This window comes from Salmo trutta, chromosome 19 (genome assembly GCF_901001165.1).
Source record: "Salmo trutta chromosome 19, fSalTru1.1, whole genome shotgun sequence".
NCBI classification, from domain to species: domain Eukaryota; kingdom Metazoa; phylum Chordata; class Actinopteri; order Salmoniformes; family Salmonidae; genus Salmo; species Salmo trutta.
The window spans coordinates 13,327,409-13,343,888 of NC_042975.1; the positions used below are offsets into that span (position 1 = coordinate 13,327,409).

Sequence of the window (16,480 nt, forward strand, 5' to 3'; positions counted from 1 at the left end):
ACCCGGTTCCCTACATAGTGCTCTACTTTTAAAAAGAACCTTATGAGACCTGGTCAAACGTAGTTCAGTTAATTGGGACCTATTCTTAGAGATGGCTGAGTGTGTTTGTTAAAGGAGCCCTAGCTTCATGTTGAAGTACCTTGCCCTGCACTCTCTTCTAGCTGTGGTGCTGTGCCCCTGTCTACTGTTGCTGCTGGGATTTACATCTAGTGGATCTGTGACGGTGAGCGGGACACAGGCCTGGGGGGCACTGGGTTAGTAGGAACCAGAGAGCCAGGAGGCTTTCCCTGTTTATACTCCGTCTCTCTCATGACTCCATCAATGATGGGTTAATCACCTGACCAGAGAGGCACAGGGATCGCTCTCATCTGGTTCGGTGTGTATTAGTCCTGTCAGGTGGGGGGTAAAGATAATGATTACATATGATAGGACAATAAATGATTGAGGGTTCTCCCCAAATGATGTAAGAGATGCACCTTGGCTGCGACACCATTTTGTATAAAAATTCAGTTTTTTTTTAAAAATCTTTTTTTCATCATACAGTCATACTATATTGCAGGAAATGGAAGTCGGTTACAGTTGTTCAAAAACTCAAGGACAAATCATGGCTAAATGAGCCTTATTTTGATCTCAACTCCACTTTTAGTTTGAGTAGGTTGAAAATGATTGGTAATGGCACGGCTTTACACTGCAATATAATACTTAGACATCTGCAGCAGCATTATCGGTGTGTTTCTGCTAATCTGGCTGCTGTAATAGTGATGAGGGTTCTAGTTATGTGCCCAGCCAGTGTGAGGGGAAACACCTCTAAGGAGCACATAGCTACAGCCCATTGAGCACGCTTCAATCTACATCTGTCATCTAGGACCGTTCCACCTTTTCTTTATGTTTACCTCTTGAAGTGATGTCTGTCTTTCTGTCATTAGACTCCCTGCATGACTGCTCCCAGACAGCCATAAACACTATCTACTGCTGATGGGATGCCTTTATTCCAGCCTTCACCTCCTCCCCTCTTCTCATACCACTTCTCGTCCTCCACTATCCATGCCTCATTGTTTTACCCTGCTGATGTGTGTGTAATGGACCACAACCACTTTTGTGTGCAAGCAGAGCAAGTATGAAGTTCTTGTTCCCTTTGACATACTGGGAAATGCATCTTACATGCATATCTTTTAACCACAAGGGTTGTTTGCTTACTTCTGGTCATTTGGACTGATAAAGATCTAACGGTAAAAAAATATACTGATGAGCTAGTTAAAAGAGCTAAGATTTAAAGTGGGTTTCTTTTTTAGAAATAGATCTTGCCTCTCCTTGAACAGCAGGAAGCAGATTGTGCAGTCAACTTTCCTGCTAGTTCTTGACTATGGCTGGACCTCACTAAAGTCCCTTAGATCACTTCATTACTCCCTTCTTGTTTACAAAGCTCTGTTCCACAAGCTTCCAACATACCTCATTTCCCTGTTGAAATAGAAAAACACATATCAGACCCGTTCGCAGGGTTGGTTAACTCTTGAAGTTTTGTAAATCCACCTTTAGTTTTAACGCGCCACAGGGAATACTTTATGAACCAAATTCCACCTGGGTTCCCTGGTGCCGATAGGACAGTTTTTAAAACTCTCTTAAATGATTTCACTGAAGTGTGCAATTGTTTCAGTTGATTATTATAACTTGATGTCGTGTATTTATAGCTGTCTTCTAGTTTCTCTTTATCTTGAAGTTGTTGTATAGAGGACATTTGTGTCCTCAGGGCACCATTGCCCACAGTCTCTATTGGGCTCCCCTGATTTAGATACATCGTCTGCAACATTTTTATGGTTAACTTTTTTCTTGTTTTGAATGCATTTAATTTGATGCTTCTGTTTATGTATTGGACATCTTCTACATATACTGCCGAATAAAGATGTCTGTCACAGATGGCACCACTACTTTTCACCAGCGCTCTGTGGGTCTGGTCTAAAGTAGTGCACAATATAGAGGAATCGTTTGTGTTCTGGTATTCCATCCATAACTCTTCCATCCTGTTCTTCTCCTCCACCTGTTAGATATTCCAGACCAGGTGATCCGGGTGTTCAAGGCTGACCAGCAGAGCTGTTACATTATCATCAGTAAGGACACCACGGCCAAGGACGTGGTCAGTCACACAGTTAATGAGTTTGGCCTTATCGCAGCCCAGGAGACCTACTCCCTCTGTGAGGTGTCTGTCAGTCCCGAGGGCGTCCTCAAACAACGCAGGCTACCTGACCAGCTCTCTAAGCTGGCTGACCGCATCCAGCTCAATGGCAGGTAAGAAAATACAGATCTAGGATCAGATTATCCCACCCCAATCCTAACGATCAACCATTAGGGGGATAGAAAATGGGAGAAGATGATCTGATCCTGAATCAGTGGTTTGGTGCAACTTCTTCCACCTTGGTTCCCCTCAGGTCTGAAAATGGGTTAGTTGTAGTGAGACAGGGAGGGACAGCATAGCCTCCCCATCTCCCCTAATTCCTTCCTACCCCTCCTCTTCTTCCTTCCCTCTCAGAGCGCCTCAGCTAAAATGCTCCTCTCCGCCCCCCCCCCCACTCCTCTCCGTTCCCCCCCGCCCGCTCCTCTTTTGGCGCCAGGTGGCAGCCAAAATAGAGCAGCGTTAGGCTAGACAATGGAAGCAGAAAATGCACACAAACTGTTGAGCATGAAAAACTTCTTCTTGACACAACGGCTGTCACCTACTACCATACCTCGTTCAACGTCACTTCAATCTTTTGTCTTGCCCATTCACCCTCTGAATGGTACACATACACAGTCCATGTCTCAGTTGTCTCAAGGCTTGCAAATCCTTTTTTAACCTGTTTACTCCCCTTCATCTATACTGATTGAAGTGGATTTAACAAGTGACATCAATAAGGGATCATAGCTTTCACCTGGATTCACCTGGTCAGTCTGTCATGGAAAAAGCAGGTGTTCTTAATGTTTTGTCCACTCAGTGTATATGCCTTTTCGCAGACTCTTACCCGACTTAGTCATGCTGCATACATTTTACATATGGGTAGTCCCGGGAATCCAACACACTACTCTGGCGTTACAAGTGCCATGCTCTACCAACTGAACTACAAAGGACCAGTTGATATGGATTGAGGAGGCAGGCTGCCTAGTGGTTAGAGCGTTGGGCCAGTAACCGAAAGGTTGCTGGATCGAATCCCCGAGCTGACAAAGTAAAAAATAAATTAATCTGTTGTTCTGCTCCTGAACAAGGCACTTAACCCACTGTTTCCCCTGGTAGGCCGTCATTGTAAATAAGAATTTGTTCTTAACTGACTTGCCTAGTTAAATAAAGGTTAAATAAATAAAAAATGTGACTGGGTTAGAGATACACAAGCTTAGCCAACAGAAACCATCCAGTCCTCACTCAGTCCCCCCTGTCAAGCCCATATAGCCATCAAGCCAGGACAGTCTCCCCAGCCAGAGCTAGCCCTAGGTCCTGCCTCAGCTCCAGCCCCAGCCCTCTCTCCTCCCAGGGGCCCAGAGGATCCAGCCAGCAGGGCCCCAGCCCGCTCTCCTCCCAGGGGCCCAGAGGATCCAGCCAGCAGGGCCCCAGCCCGCTCTCCTTCCAGGGGCACAGAGGATCCAGCCAGCAGAACCACAGCCCCCTCTACCCATCACTTATCCCATTCCTGAAGGCATTGGCAGGGCTATAGACACATTATAGCTCCATTAAACACCACTAGTTCAATGTGCTGCTCTTGGACGCTCTCCCAGAAAAGGGCATCAGGCCAAAATGTCTCACCCACCCAGGGAGAAATGTATGGCCCAAATGTCTCGCCCACTCACCCACCCAGGGAGAAATGTATGGCCCAAATGTCTCGTCCACCCAGGGAGAAATGTATGGCCCAAATGTCTCGCCCACCCAGGGAGAAATGTATGGGCAAAATGTCTCGCCCACCCAGGGAGAAATGTATGGCCAAATGTCTCACCCACCCAGGGAGAAATGTATGGCTAAAATGTCTCACCACTGTTGGGGCCAGGACCACTCTGGCCAGCGTTTTAATGCTGCTGCTGCCCTGTTGGTGTTGACCAGGGAGTTTACATAATATACACACAATACCTACAATGAATGGTGGTATTTTGGTTATACATTTTGTAATGATGAATTTAATAATGACTCATTTGTCATTAAATGTTATCTGCTTTGTAATCAACACAATGTTTTCTGATGTCTGTTTGGTATTATCCTCAGCACACGACTAACCCCTAATATCTGGTGTCCCCGTCCCCAGGTACTACCTGAAGAACAACATGGAGACGGAGACGTTGTGTTCAGACGATGACGCCCAGGAGCTGCTGAAGGAGAGTCACATCACCCTGCTGCAGCTCAGCACCGTGGAGGTGTGTGTATGTCTACAGAACTACAACCATTCCTCTCTGTATGTACACTGCTCAAAAAAATAAAGGGAACACTTAAACAACACAATGTAACTCCAAGTCAATCACACTTCTGTGAAATCAAACTGTCCACTTAGGAAGCAACACTGATTGACAATAAATTTCACATGCTGTTGTGCAAATGGAATAGACAACAGGTGGAAATTATAGGCAATTAGCAAGACACCCCCAATAAAGGAGTGGTTCTGCAGGTGGTGATGTTTTGGTCACTTTTGAATGCTGGCGGTGCTTTCACTCTAGTGGTAGCATGAGACGGAGTCTACAACCCACACAAGTGGCTCAGGTAGTGCAGCTCATTCAGGATGGCACATCAATGCGAGCTGTGGCAAGAAGGTTTGCTGTGTCTGTCAGCGTAGTGTCCAGAGCATGGAGGCGCTACCAGGAGACAGGCCAGTACATCAGGAGATGTGAAGGAGGCCGTAGGAATGCAACAACCCAGCAGTAGGACCGCTACCTCCGCCTTTGTGCAAGGAGGAGCAGGAGGAGCACTGCCAGAGCCCTGCAAAATGACCTCCAGCAGGCCACAAATGCGCATGTGTCTGCTCAAACGGTCAGAAACAGACTCCATGAGGGCCCGACGTCCACAGGTGGGGGTTGTGCTTACAGCCCAACACCGTGCAGGACGTTTGGCATTTGCCAGAGAACACCTAGATTGGCAAATTCGCCACTGGCGCCCTGTGCTCTTCACAGATGAAAGCAGGTTCACACTGAGCACGTGATAGACGTGACAGAGTCTGGAGACGCCGTGGAGAACGTTCTGCTGCCTGTAACATCCTCCAGCATGACCGGTTTGGCGGTGGGTCAGTCATGGTGTGGGGTGGCATTTCTTTGGGGGGCCGCACAGCCCTCCATGTGCTCGCCAGAGGTAGCCTGACTGCCATTAGGTACCGAGATGAGATCCTCAGACCCCTTGTGAGACCATATGCTGGTGCGGTTGGCCCTGGGTTCCTCCTAATGCAAGACAATGCTAGACCTCATGTGGCTGGAGTGTGTCAGCAGTTCCTGCAAGAGGAAGGCATTGATGCAATGGACTGGCCCAGACCTGAATCCAATTGAGCACATCTGGGACATCATGTCTCGCTCCATCCACCAACGCCACGTTGCACCACAGACTGTCCAGGAGTTGGCGGATGCTTTAGTCCAGGTCTGGGAGGAGATCCCTCAGGAGACCATGCGCCACCTCATCAGGAGCATGCCCAGGCGTTGTAGGGAGGTCATACAGGCACGCCACACACACTACTGAGCCTCATTTTGACTTGTTTTATGGACATTACATCAAAGTTGGATCAGCCTGTAGTGTGGTTTTCCACTTTAATTGTGAGTGTGACTCCAAATCCAGACCTCCATGGGTTGATAAATTGGATTTCCATTGATTCTTTTTGTGTGATTTTGTTGTCAGCACATTCAACTATGTAAAGAAAAAAGTATTTAATAAGATTATTTCTTTCATTCAGATCTAGGATGTGTTGTTTAAGTGTTCCCTTTATTTTTTTGAGCAGTATATTAATGAAGTTCTTGTTGTTCTTCAGGTGGCCGCCCAGCTCTCCATGAGGGACTTTGAGCTGTTCCGTAACATCGAGTCCACTCAGTACGTAGACGACCTCTTCAAGCTGCTGGACTCCTCGGGGGGGCTCCAACAGACACACCTTAAGCAGTTTGAGGAAGTCATCAACCAGGAGACCTTCTGGGTCGCCACGGAGATCCTGAGAGAGCCCAACACCATGAAGAGGATGAAGACCATCAAACACTTCATTAAGATCGCCCTGCACTGTAGAGAGTGCAAGAACTTCAACTCTATGTTCGCCATCATCAGGTGGGTTTATCCTTGCTTCCATTGTTGCTACCAGCAGATGTGTTTTTGTTTATTTTATTTAACTAGGGAGGTCAGTTAAAACCTGTCTGGGGTATGTGGGACGATTTCGTCCCACCTACGTAACAGCTACTGGAATTCCAGTGGCGCGATTTTTGAATCGTTAGAAATACTATAACTTCAATTTCTCAAACATATGACTATTTCACAGCTATTTAAAGACAAGAATCTCGTTAATCTAACCCCACTGTCCGATTTCAAAAAGGCTTTACAACGAAAGCAAAACATTAGATTATGTCAGCAGAGTGCCCAGCCAGAAAAAATCTGACACCCATTTTTCAAGCTAGCATATCATGTCACATAAACCCAAACCACAGCTAAATGCAGCACTAACCTTTGATGATCTTCATCAGATGACACACCTAGGACATTGTGTTATACAATACATGCATGTCTGTTCAATCAAGTTCATATTTATATCAAAAACCAGCTTTTTACATTAGCATGTGACGTTCAGAAAAAGCATAACCACCGCAAACTTCCGTTGAATTTACTAACAGTTTGCTAAATTACTCACGATAAACGTTCACAAAAAGCATAACAATTATTTTAAGAATTATAGATACATTACCCCTCTATGCACTCGATATGTCCGATTTTAAAATAGCTTTTCGGATGAAGCACATTTTGCAATAATCTAAGTACATAGCCCGGCATTACAGGGCTAGCTATTTAGATACCCACCCAGGTCAGCCTCCACCAAAATCAAATTTCCTATAAGAAAAATGTTCTTACCTTGCTTGTTCTTCATCAGAATACACTGCCAGGACTTCTACTTCAATAACAAATGTTGGTTTGGTCCCAAATAATCCATCGTTATATCCAAACAGCGACGTTTTGTTCGTGAGTTCTAGAATGCTTTTTCACGGTCCCGCGCATGGCGCGTTGGCTTGTCAAAAATGTCTAAATATTCCATTACCGTACTTCGAAGCATGTCAACCGCTGTTTAAAACCAATTTTTATGCCATTTATGTCGTAGAGAAGTGATAATATTCCGACCGGGAGTATGCATTAGCCTAAACAGCCGAATAAAATTTCTCCTCAGAAGCGACTCATGCACGCGCATCATTGAAAGGTCCTCCGAGCAGCCACTTACAAAAGGCGATAATCTGTTTCAACCTGAGGCTCCCTCGTAAACCTTCAGGGTTTTCGCGGGCTCTGAGAGCCTATCGGAGCCCTGGGAATTGTCACGTTACAGCTAAGATCCTTACTTTTCAATAAAAAGAGGTAAGACGCACGACTCCTTGTCAGACAGGGTACTTCCTGCTTGAAACCTTGTCAGGTTTTTGCCTGCCATAGGAGTTCTGTTATACTCACAGACACCATTCAAACAGTTTTAGAAAATTCAGAGTGTTTTCTATCCAAACCTGAACAATAATATGCATATTCTAGCTTCTGAGTTGGTGTAGGAGGCAGTTAAAAATGGGAACATATTTTTCCAAAATTCTCAATACTGCCCCCTAGCCCAGACAGGTTAAGAACAAATTCTTATTTACAGTGACGGCCTACCAACATTCAGACCACTGTAGGGTTTGCCTGGCTAGAACCCAGGAGACCTGTCCCACACTCCCTGTTCTAGTCTCAATCTGGTTCCATTCAAGCAGTTCATTCCAGCAGTGTGCCCACAATCAAAATATATATTCCTTCTACTTATTGCTTGTCAAAATGTACAATTATTACATTTATGGTTTGTTATTTTGTTAACTCAGCCTTCTATGGTTCGGCTTTGTATTGCTATATTGAGCTTCTATTGTCCTGTTGTGCCATCAATCCTCAGGGAGCTGTGTGTGTTCCCTATTGTAGGTCCTCCAATGTGTAATGAGTCATTCTCAATCCCACTGTAGATCAGTCATTACGCTGGCTGGCTGGCTGACTGGCTGGCTGGAGATTCCACTTCAGAGCAGAGAACAATGAGGGGACTCATTCTAGAGCAGTGCTGCCAGGGGAGGGGGGAGGGAGGAGGAGGAAACGCAAGTCATAATTAGCATCTCTACAGGGCTTCATTGAGGAAATGAGAAAACAAACACTGAAGAATTATGGTTTTTGGATTGCATGTTTTGTTGTGAGTGAATGTGTGAACACTCAACCAAAAATACTCCTTAATTATGATAATGTACATTCCCCGAAGTGGTGCCCATTGCTTTCAGCTTTCACTTCTCTATTCCATGAAATGCGTCTCTGTACAGTGTGCATGTTGTGTCTGGGTGCTGGGCTTGACAGTGGAGTGGTTATCTGTCCAGCTAGCCCGGGGGAGTTCGGGGGCCAATCATTTTGTCTCCAGGGCCACGTTATGATTTCAAAATTCAGCAGAGGGCAGCACAGATTTTTTTACAAACCGGTTTGTTTGTCCAAAGCAATTTGCGGGCCAGAAAAACTGCAGTTATTTGAGAACTTAGAGGTCCATTATCAACACACTTTCTATCTAGTTTCAAACGTTCAAGAGTGGCCTAGTGTTTTAATTTTTCTGCCATAATAATCTGAACCCTAACCCCTGAACTCTGACCCTCGTCTCCACCCCTACAGTGGTCTGAATCTGGCTCCAATAGCTCGGCTCAGGTCGTCGTGGGAGAAGCTGCCCAGTAAGTACGATAAGCTGTTCCAGGACCTGCAGGACATCTTTGACCCATCCAGGAACATGGCCAAGTACCGCAATGTCCTGAGCAGCCAGAGCATGCAGCCTCCCATCATCCCCCTGTTCCCTGTCGTCAAGAAGGACCTCACCTTCCTACATGAGGGTATGGAGGCCTTTCTCAGTGCCCGCCTAAAATGTCTTCCTCTTGTCCATTGTAAACATATCTGATTAATTGATTAAACCTTTATTTATACAGCTTTATCTGGTTAAGATAACATCTATTTAGCAAGAGAGCACTGTAACAATGATTATGGTCATTGTTTTGATGAAAACGTCATCATGTTGAATTTGTGTTTTCTGTTAAGAATGTTAGACCAGTATACTCGTTGTGCTGTACTAGACTATATAATGTACATTATGCCTAACTCAGGCACTCATCAGACAAAGGACTATTCTTATGTCCATTAGCCACTACCATTAGCATTCCAGACTTACTGTTTAACCCCTCACGCTCATCAAAATTGGTCTATATGGATAGGGCCAAATTGTAATGTTTCTAACAGAAGAACTATAAAAAGCATATGCATGACCATCGCTATTGAAAGAGACCACTGGAGAGAATGTTTTCAGACCAAAGGTGAGGACACAACTGACACACGACTGAATCCAAATTACACTGTTGATTTCATGTGAATTTTACGTTTACTGTGCTTTTCACAGCATTTGTCAATAACGAAATCTGAAAATACTCTGGAAACGTTCAGTAACATGATAAGAATATTCATTGACATTTTGGAGTACGTGCAAGATAAGAAAAAAGGATGACAAGGGTTTGAGTGAGAGGTCTAGCTGCTGTTTCCAAATGGCTACACACAGTTCCTAATGTCAATGCACCTTTATGACTCAACTGTAAGGTGCTTTTGATACTGGAAATGACAAGTGCACATTTGGACTTGGGTGTGTGGTTTGCTTGTATGACATCAGAGGTATTTATTACAATCCTCAACGTCTCGTCTTTCAAAACACATTGACTCTTCCCCAATTTATAGTATTTCCATCTCAGACAACAACATGTGCAAAAGTAACCCAATTTAGCGGCAGGGATGGGGGCAGCATCTTGTGGTACTCTGTGCTCAAGTTTATAACGGCTGTCAGTCAAACCCCATACAGCGCTGTGAAGCACAGAGCCTGAGCTCTGATGTCATGTGTAGCATGTTACTGTACAGCCACAAAGTTCCAATTTAGAAGCTTATTAGTAACAAAATCTACATTTAAAAAAAATGTGTTTACAGGATGTCAGGGTCTATGAGTGGAAAGGGATGGAACATGCTTTCATACCATGTAGAGGTCATTGACAAGTTGTGTCTGCTCGGATTCCATATGGGCCTGGGCTTTCCACTTCCCCAAGCTCAACTGAAACAGTGGTCACTCTCAAGCTTGCTCAAGAGGTTTTACTTCTCTTATCTACCTCCTTCTGTTTCCCTTTCTGCCATCCCATAATAAGAACAAGTTAGAACAGACACGGAAGTTTCTTGATTATACAAAGTAAAAAGTCCAAAAATGGTATAGTACTAAAACAGGAAACTGATCATTGTAATCACATGGTACTAGCACAGGGGAACCCATGGGAATCACATGGTACTAGCACAGGGGAACCCATGGGAATCACATGGTACTAGCACAGGGGAACCCATGGGAATCACATGGTACTAGCACGGGGGAACCCATGGGAATCACATGGTACTAGCAGGGGGAACCCATGGGAATCATATGGTACTAGCAGGGGAACACATGGGAATCACATGGTACTAGCACAGGGGAACCCATGGGAATCATATGGTACTAGCAAAGGGGAACCCATGGGAATCACATGGTACTAGCAGGGGAACCCATGGGAATCACATGGTACTAGCACAGGGGAACCCATGGGAATCACATGGTACTAGCACAGGGGAACCCATGGGAATCACATGGTACTAGCAGGGGGACCCATGGGAATCACATGGTACTAGCACAGGGGAACCCATGGGAATCACATGGTACTAGCACAGGGGAACCCATGGGAATCACATGGTACTAGCACAGGGGAACCCATGGGAATCACATGGTACTAGCACAGGGGATCCCATGGGAATCACATGGTACTAGCAGGGGAACCCATGGGAATCACATGGTACTAGCACAGGGGAACCCATGGGAATCACATGGTACTAGCACAGGGGAACCCATGGGAATCACATGGTACTAGCAGGGGATCCCATGGGAATCACATGGTACTAGCAGGGGAACCCATGGGAATCACATGGTACTAGCAGGGGAACCCATGGGAATCACATGGTACTAGCACAGGGGAACCCATGGGAATCACATGGTACTAGCACAGGGGAACCCATGGGAATCACATGGTACTAGCAGGGGAACCCATGGGAATCACATGGTACTAGCACAGGGGAACCCATGGGAATCACATGGTACTAGCACAGGGGAACCCATGGGAATCACATGGTACTAGCAGGGGGAACCCATGGGAATCATATGGTACTAGCAGGGGAACACATGGGAATCACATGGTACTAGCACAGGGGAACCCATGGGAATCATATGGTACTAGCAAAGGGGAACCCATGGGAATCACATGGTACTAGCAGGGGAACCCATGGGAATCACATGGTACTAGCACAGGGGAACCCATGGGAATCACATGGTACTAGCACAGGGGAACCCATGGGAATCACATGGTACTAGCAGGGGGACCCATGGGAATCACATGGTACTAGCACAGGGGAACCCATGGGAATCACATGGTACTAGCACAGGGGAACCCATGGGAATCACATGGTACTAGCACAGGGGAACCCATGGGAATCACATGGTACTAGCACAGGGGATCCCATGGGAATCACATGGTACTAGCAGGGGAACCCATGGGAATCACATGGTACTAGCACAGGGGAACCCATGGGAATCACATGGTACTAGCACAGGGGAACCCATGGGAATCACATGGTACTAGCAGGGGATCCCATGGGAATCACATGGTACTAGCAGGGGAACCCATGGGAATCACATGGTACTAGCAGGGGGGAACCCATGGGAATCACATGGTACTAGCAGGGGAACCCATGGGAATCACATGGTACTAGCAGGGGAACCCATGGGAATCACATGGTACTAGCAGGGGGAACCCATGGGAATCACATGGTACTAGCACAGTGGAACCCATGGGAATCACATGGTACTAGCACAGGGGAACCCATGGGAATCACATGGTACTAGCAGGGGAACCCATTGTAATCAAATGCTACTAGCAGGGGTGTAGTCTCTGGATAATGATGTGAGAAGTAAATCAGTTGCTCCCATCTAAAGTGAAAAGCTGTGAGAACACAACAGCTCCACAGTAAGTGACACACTCCCTTGTAGGTCAGAAACCAGCGCTCGCCTCTTAAATTCAGCCCAATTAAACAGGTTGAAGAAATCATTGTTTGAGAGTTGACCTGTTGAGTGGTTACATATCTCCAGCCCTATCCCCCAGATTTACCAAATTTAGTGGTGGGGGTGAACGCTGTTGTTTAAAATCAATCCTTGATTGCCCCTCTATTGAGGTTAAAGAAAAGCTCAATAACTGACTGTTTCCCCCACAGGTAATGACTCTTACGTAGACGGCCTGGTGAATTTTGAAAAGCTAAGGATGATTGCTAAGGAGATCCGTCACGTGGTCCGTATGACCTCCGCCAACATGGACCCAGCTCTCATGTTTAGACAGAGGTGGGTACTCTCTCCCTTGGCCCTATACTTAACCACAGACTTCGGTTCTGTTTTGCCTTTTAAATCCTATTGAAATAGTTTACATGGACTCTGTTGACCTGATCCTAGACCAGCACTCCTACTCTGAGACGCTTTATGAATATAGGCCCTCCCCCAATCCGAACCTTGAAGGCATAGAGCAAGAGTTCATGGTAAGTAGATAACGGGCTTAATTGCCAAACTATCGCACTATACCTTTACCCATTAGGGGGATGGCATAATATCTGATCATCAGTGGTTTGAGGTGACATCTGTCTACTCTCTCTGCCCCCATATGGTGTCCTAAAGTCCAGCTTGTCAGACGGTGCATGCCTGCCCTGTTCAGACTTCGTCCGCACCAAGCAGCACCACTGCTCCCTTCAGACTCCCTCCACAATCTAGAATAGCGCCGGAGGGGATGGCCACTGTTTTATGGGCTCCTAACCAATTGTGCTACTTTGTTCGTTTTTTCGCGTTGTTTAACTTATTTTTGAACGTATTTTGCACATAGTGTTGCTGATTCCGTCTCTTATGACCGAAAATAACTTCTGGACATCAGAACAGCGATTACTCACCTTGAACTGGACAAAGATTTTTTCTTTAACGAGTCCGACGCGAAGGATATACTGCTTTCTCTGAAATGGGCCCATATCCCCATCATTTGCGTGAAGAAAAGACAGAGAAAAAGGGGGCGGAGGTCGGTCTGCCTTCTGAGAATTCTTAGGCGAGTGAGTAAACCTCCACTGCCATCCATTCTATTGGCCATCGTGCAATCATTGGAAAACAAATGGATGATATACGATCAAGACTATTCTACCAACGGGACATTAAAACTATCGTGGCTGAACGACGACATGGATAATAAGGAGCTGGCGGGATTTTCCATCCATCGGCAGGACAGAGAAGCTACGTCTGGTAAGACGAGGGGTGGAGGGGTGTATTTGTCAATAACAGCTGGTGCGCGATGTCTAATATTAAACAAGTCTCGAGGTATTGCTCGCCTGAGGTAGAGTACCTTATAAGCTGTAGACCACACTATCTACCAAGAGTTCTCATCTATATTATTCGTTGCCATCTATTTACCACCACCACACTGATGCTGGCACTAAGACCGCACTCAACCAGCTGTATAAGTCCATAAGTAAAAAAGAAAATGCTCATCTAGAAGCGGCACTCCTAGTGGCCGGGGACTTTAATGCAGGCAAACTTAAATCCGTTTTACCTCATTTCTACCAGCATGTCACATGCAACCAGAGGGGTAAACAAACTCTAGATCACCTTTACTCCACACACAGAGACTCATACAAAGCTCTCCCTCGCCCTCCATTTGGCAAATCTGACCATAATTCTATCCTCCTCATTCCTGCTTACAAGCAAAAACTAAAGCAGGAAGTACTAGTGACTCGCTCAATACGGAGGTGGTCAGATGACGCGGATGCTAAGCTACAGGACTGTTTTGCTAGCACAGACTGGAATATGTTCCAGGATTCATCCAATGGCATTGAGGAGTATACCACCTCAGTCATCGACTTCATAAGTGCAATAAGTGCATCGACGATGTCGTCCCCACAGTCACCATACAAACATATCCCAACCAGAAGCCATGGATTACAGGCAACATCCGCATCGAGCTAAAGGCTAGAGCTGCCGCTTTCAAGGAGCGGGACACTAATCCGGACGCTTAAAAGAAATCCCGCTATGCCCTCAAGACGAACCATCAAACAGACAAAGCGTCAATACAGGATTAAGATTGAATCCTACTACACCAGCTCTGACACTCGTCGGATGTGGCAGGGCTTGAAAACTATTACGGACTACAAAGGGAAACCCAATCGCGAGCTGCCCAGTGACGTAACCTACCAGATGAGCTAAATGCCTTTTTATGATCGTTTCAAGGGAAGCAACACTGAAGCATGCATGAGAGTACCAGCTGTTCCAGACAACTGTGTGATAACGCTCTCGGTAGCCGATGTGAGCAAGAACATTAAACAGGTCAACATTCACAAAGCCGCGGGGCCAGACAGATTACCAGGACGTGTACTCAAAGCATGTGCAGACCAACTAGCAAGTGTCTTCACTGACATTTCCAACCTCTCCCTGACCGAGTCTGTAATACCTACATGTTTCAAGCAGACCGTCATAGTCCCTGTGCCCAAGGAAGCAAAGGTAACCTGCCTAAATAATTGCCACCTCGTAGCACTCCGGTCGCTAGCCATGAAGTGCTTTGAAAGGCTGGTCATGGCTTACAACAGCATTATCCCAGATACCCTAGACCCACTCCAATTCACATACCGCCACAACAGATCCACAAATGATGCAAACTCTATCACACTCCACACTACCCTTTCCCACCTGGACAAAAGGAACACCTGTGTGAGAATGCTGTTCATTGACTACAGCGCAGCGTTTAACACGGTAGTGCTCACAGAACTCATCACTGTGCTAAGGTCCCTGGGACTAAACATCTCCCTCTGCTACTGGATCCTGGACTTCCTGACAGGCCGCCCCCAGCGGGTAAGGGTAGGCAACAACATGTCTGCCATGCTGATCCTCAACACTGGGGCCCATCAGGGGCGCGTGCTTAGTGTTCCTCTGTACTCCCTGTTCACCCATGACTGCATGGCCATGCACGACTCCAACATCATCATTAAGTGATAGTCCTGATTTACCAACAACGATGAGACCGCCTATAGGGAGGAAGTCAGAGACCTGGCAGTGTGGTGCCAGGACAACAACCTCTCCCACAATGTCAGCAAGACAAAGGAGCTGATCGTGGACTACAGGAAAAGGTGGGCTGAGCAGGCCCCCATTAACATCGACGGGGCTGTAGTGGAGCAGGTTGAGAGTTTCAAGTTCCTTGATGTCAATATCACCAATGAACTATCATGGTCCAAACACACCAAGACAGTCGTGAAGAGGGCACGACAAAACCTTTTCCCCCTCAGGAGACTGAAAAGATTTGGCATGGGTCCCTAGATCCTCAAAAGGTTCTACAGCTGCACCATCGAGAGCATCCTGACCGGTTGCATCACCGCCTGGTATGGCAACTTCTCGGCCTCTGATCGTAAGGCGCTACAGAGGGTAGTGTGTACATCACTGGGGCCAAGCTTCCTGACATCCAGGACCTACAGTTGAAGTCGGAAGTTTACATACACTTAGGTTGGAGTCATTAAAACTCATTTTTCAACCACTCCACAAATTTCTTGTTAACAAACTGTTTTGGCAAGTCAGTTAGGACATCTGCTAATTTTTCCAACAATTGTTTACAGACAGATTATTTCAATTATAATTCACTCTATCACAATTCCAGTGGGTCAGAAGTTTACATACACGAAGTTGACTGTGCCTTTAAACAACTTGGAAAATTACCGAAAATTATGTCATGGCTTTAGAAGCTTCTGTTAGGTTAATTGACATAATTTGAGTCAATTGGAGGTGTACCTGTGGATGTATTTCAAGGCCTACCTTCAAACTCAGTGCGTCTTTGCTTGACATCATGGGAAAATCTAGAGAAATCAGCCAAGACCTCCACAAGTCTGGTTCATCCTTGGGAGCAATTTCCAAACGCCTGAAGGTACATCGTTCATCTGTACAAACAATAGTACGCAAGTATAAACACCATGGGACCACTCAGCCATCATACTGCTCAGGAAGGAGACGCGTCTCCTAGAGATGAATGTACTTTGGTGCGAAAAGTGCAAATCAATCCCAGAACAACTGCAAAGGACCTTGTGAAGATGCTGGAAGAAACAAGTACAAAAGTACCTTTATCCACAGTAAAACGAGTCCTATATCGACATAACCTGAAAGGCCGCTCAGCAAGGAAGAAGCTA

The 16,480-nt window shown here is 46.0% G+C and overlaps 1 protein-coding gene across 2 annotated transcripts in view; it reads left to right on the forward strand.

Annotated features, from left to right (window-relative positions):
• rapgef6 (Rap guanine nucleotide exchange factor (GEF) 6) overlaps positions 1-16,480 on the forward strand; it is a 181,957-nt gene that overhangs the window by 147,644 nt on the left and 17,833 nt on the right. For both annotated transcript variants that reach the window (XM_029699779.1, XM_029699778.1), the window contains 5 exons: positions 2,043-2,283; positions 4,257-4,365; positions 5,952-6,235; positions 8,816-9,027; positions 12,506-12,629. In XM_029699779.1, coding sequence (XP_029555639.1) covers positions 2,043-2,283; positions 4,257-4,365; positions 5,952-6,235; positions 8,816-9,027; positions 12,506-12,629 — 970 coding nt within the window. The remainder of the gene's footprint in view (positions 1-2,042; positions 2,284-4,256; positions 4,366-5,951; positions 6,236-8,815; positions 9,028-12,505; positions 12,630-16,480) is intronic.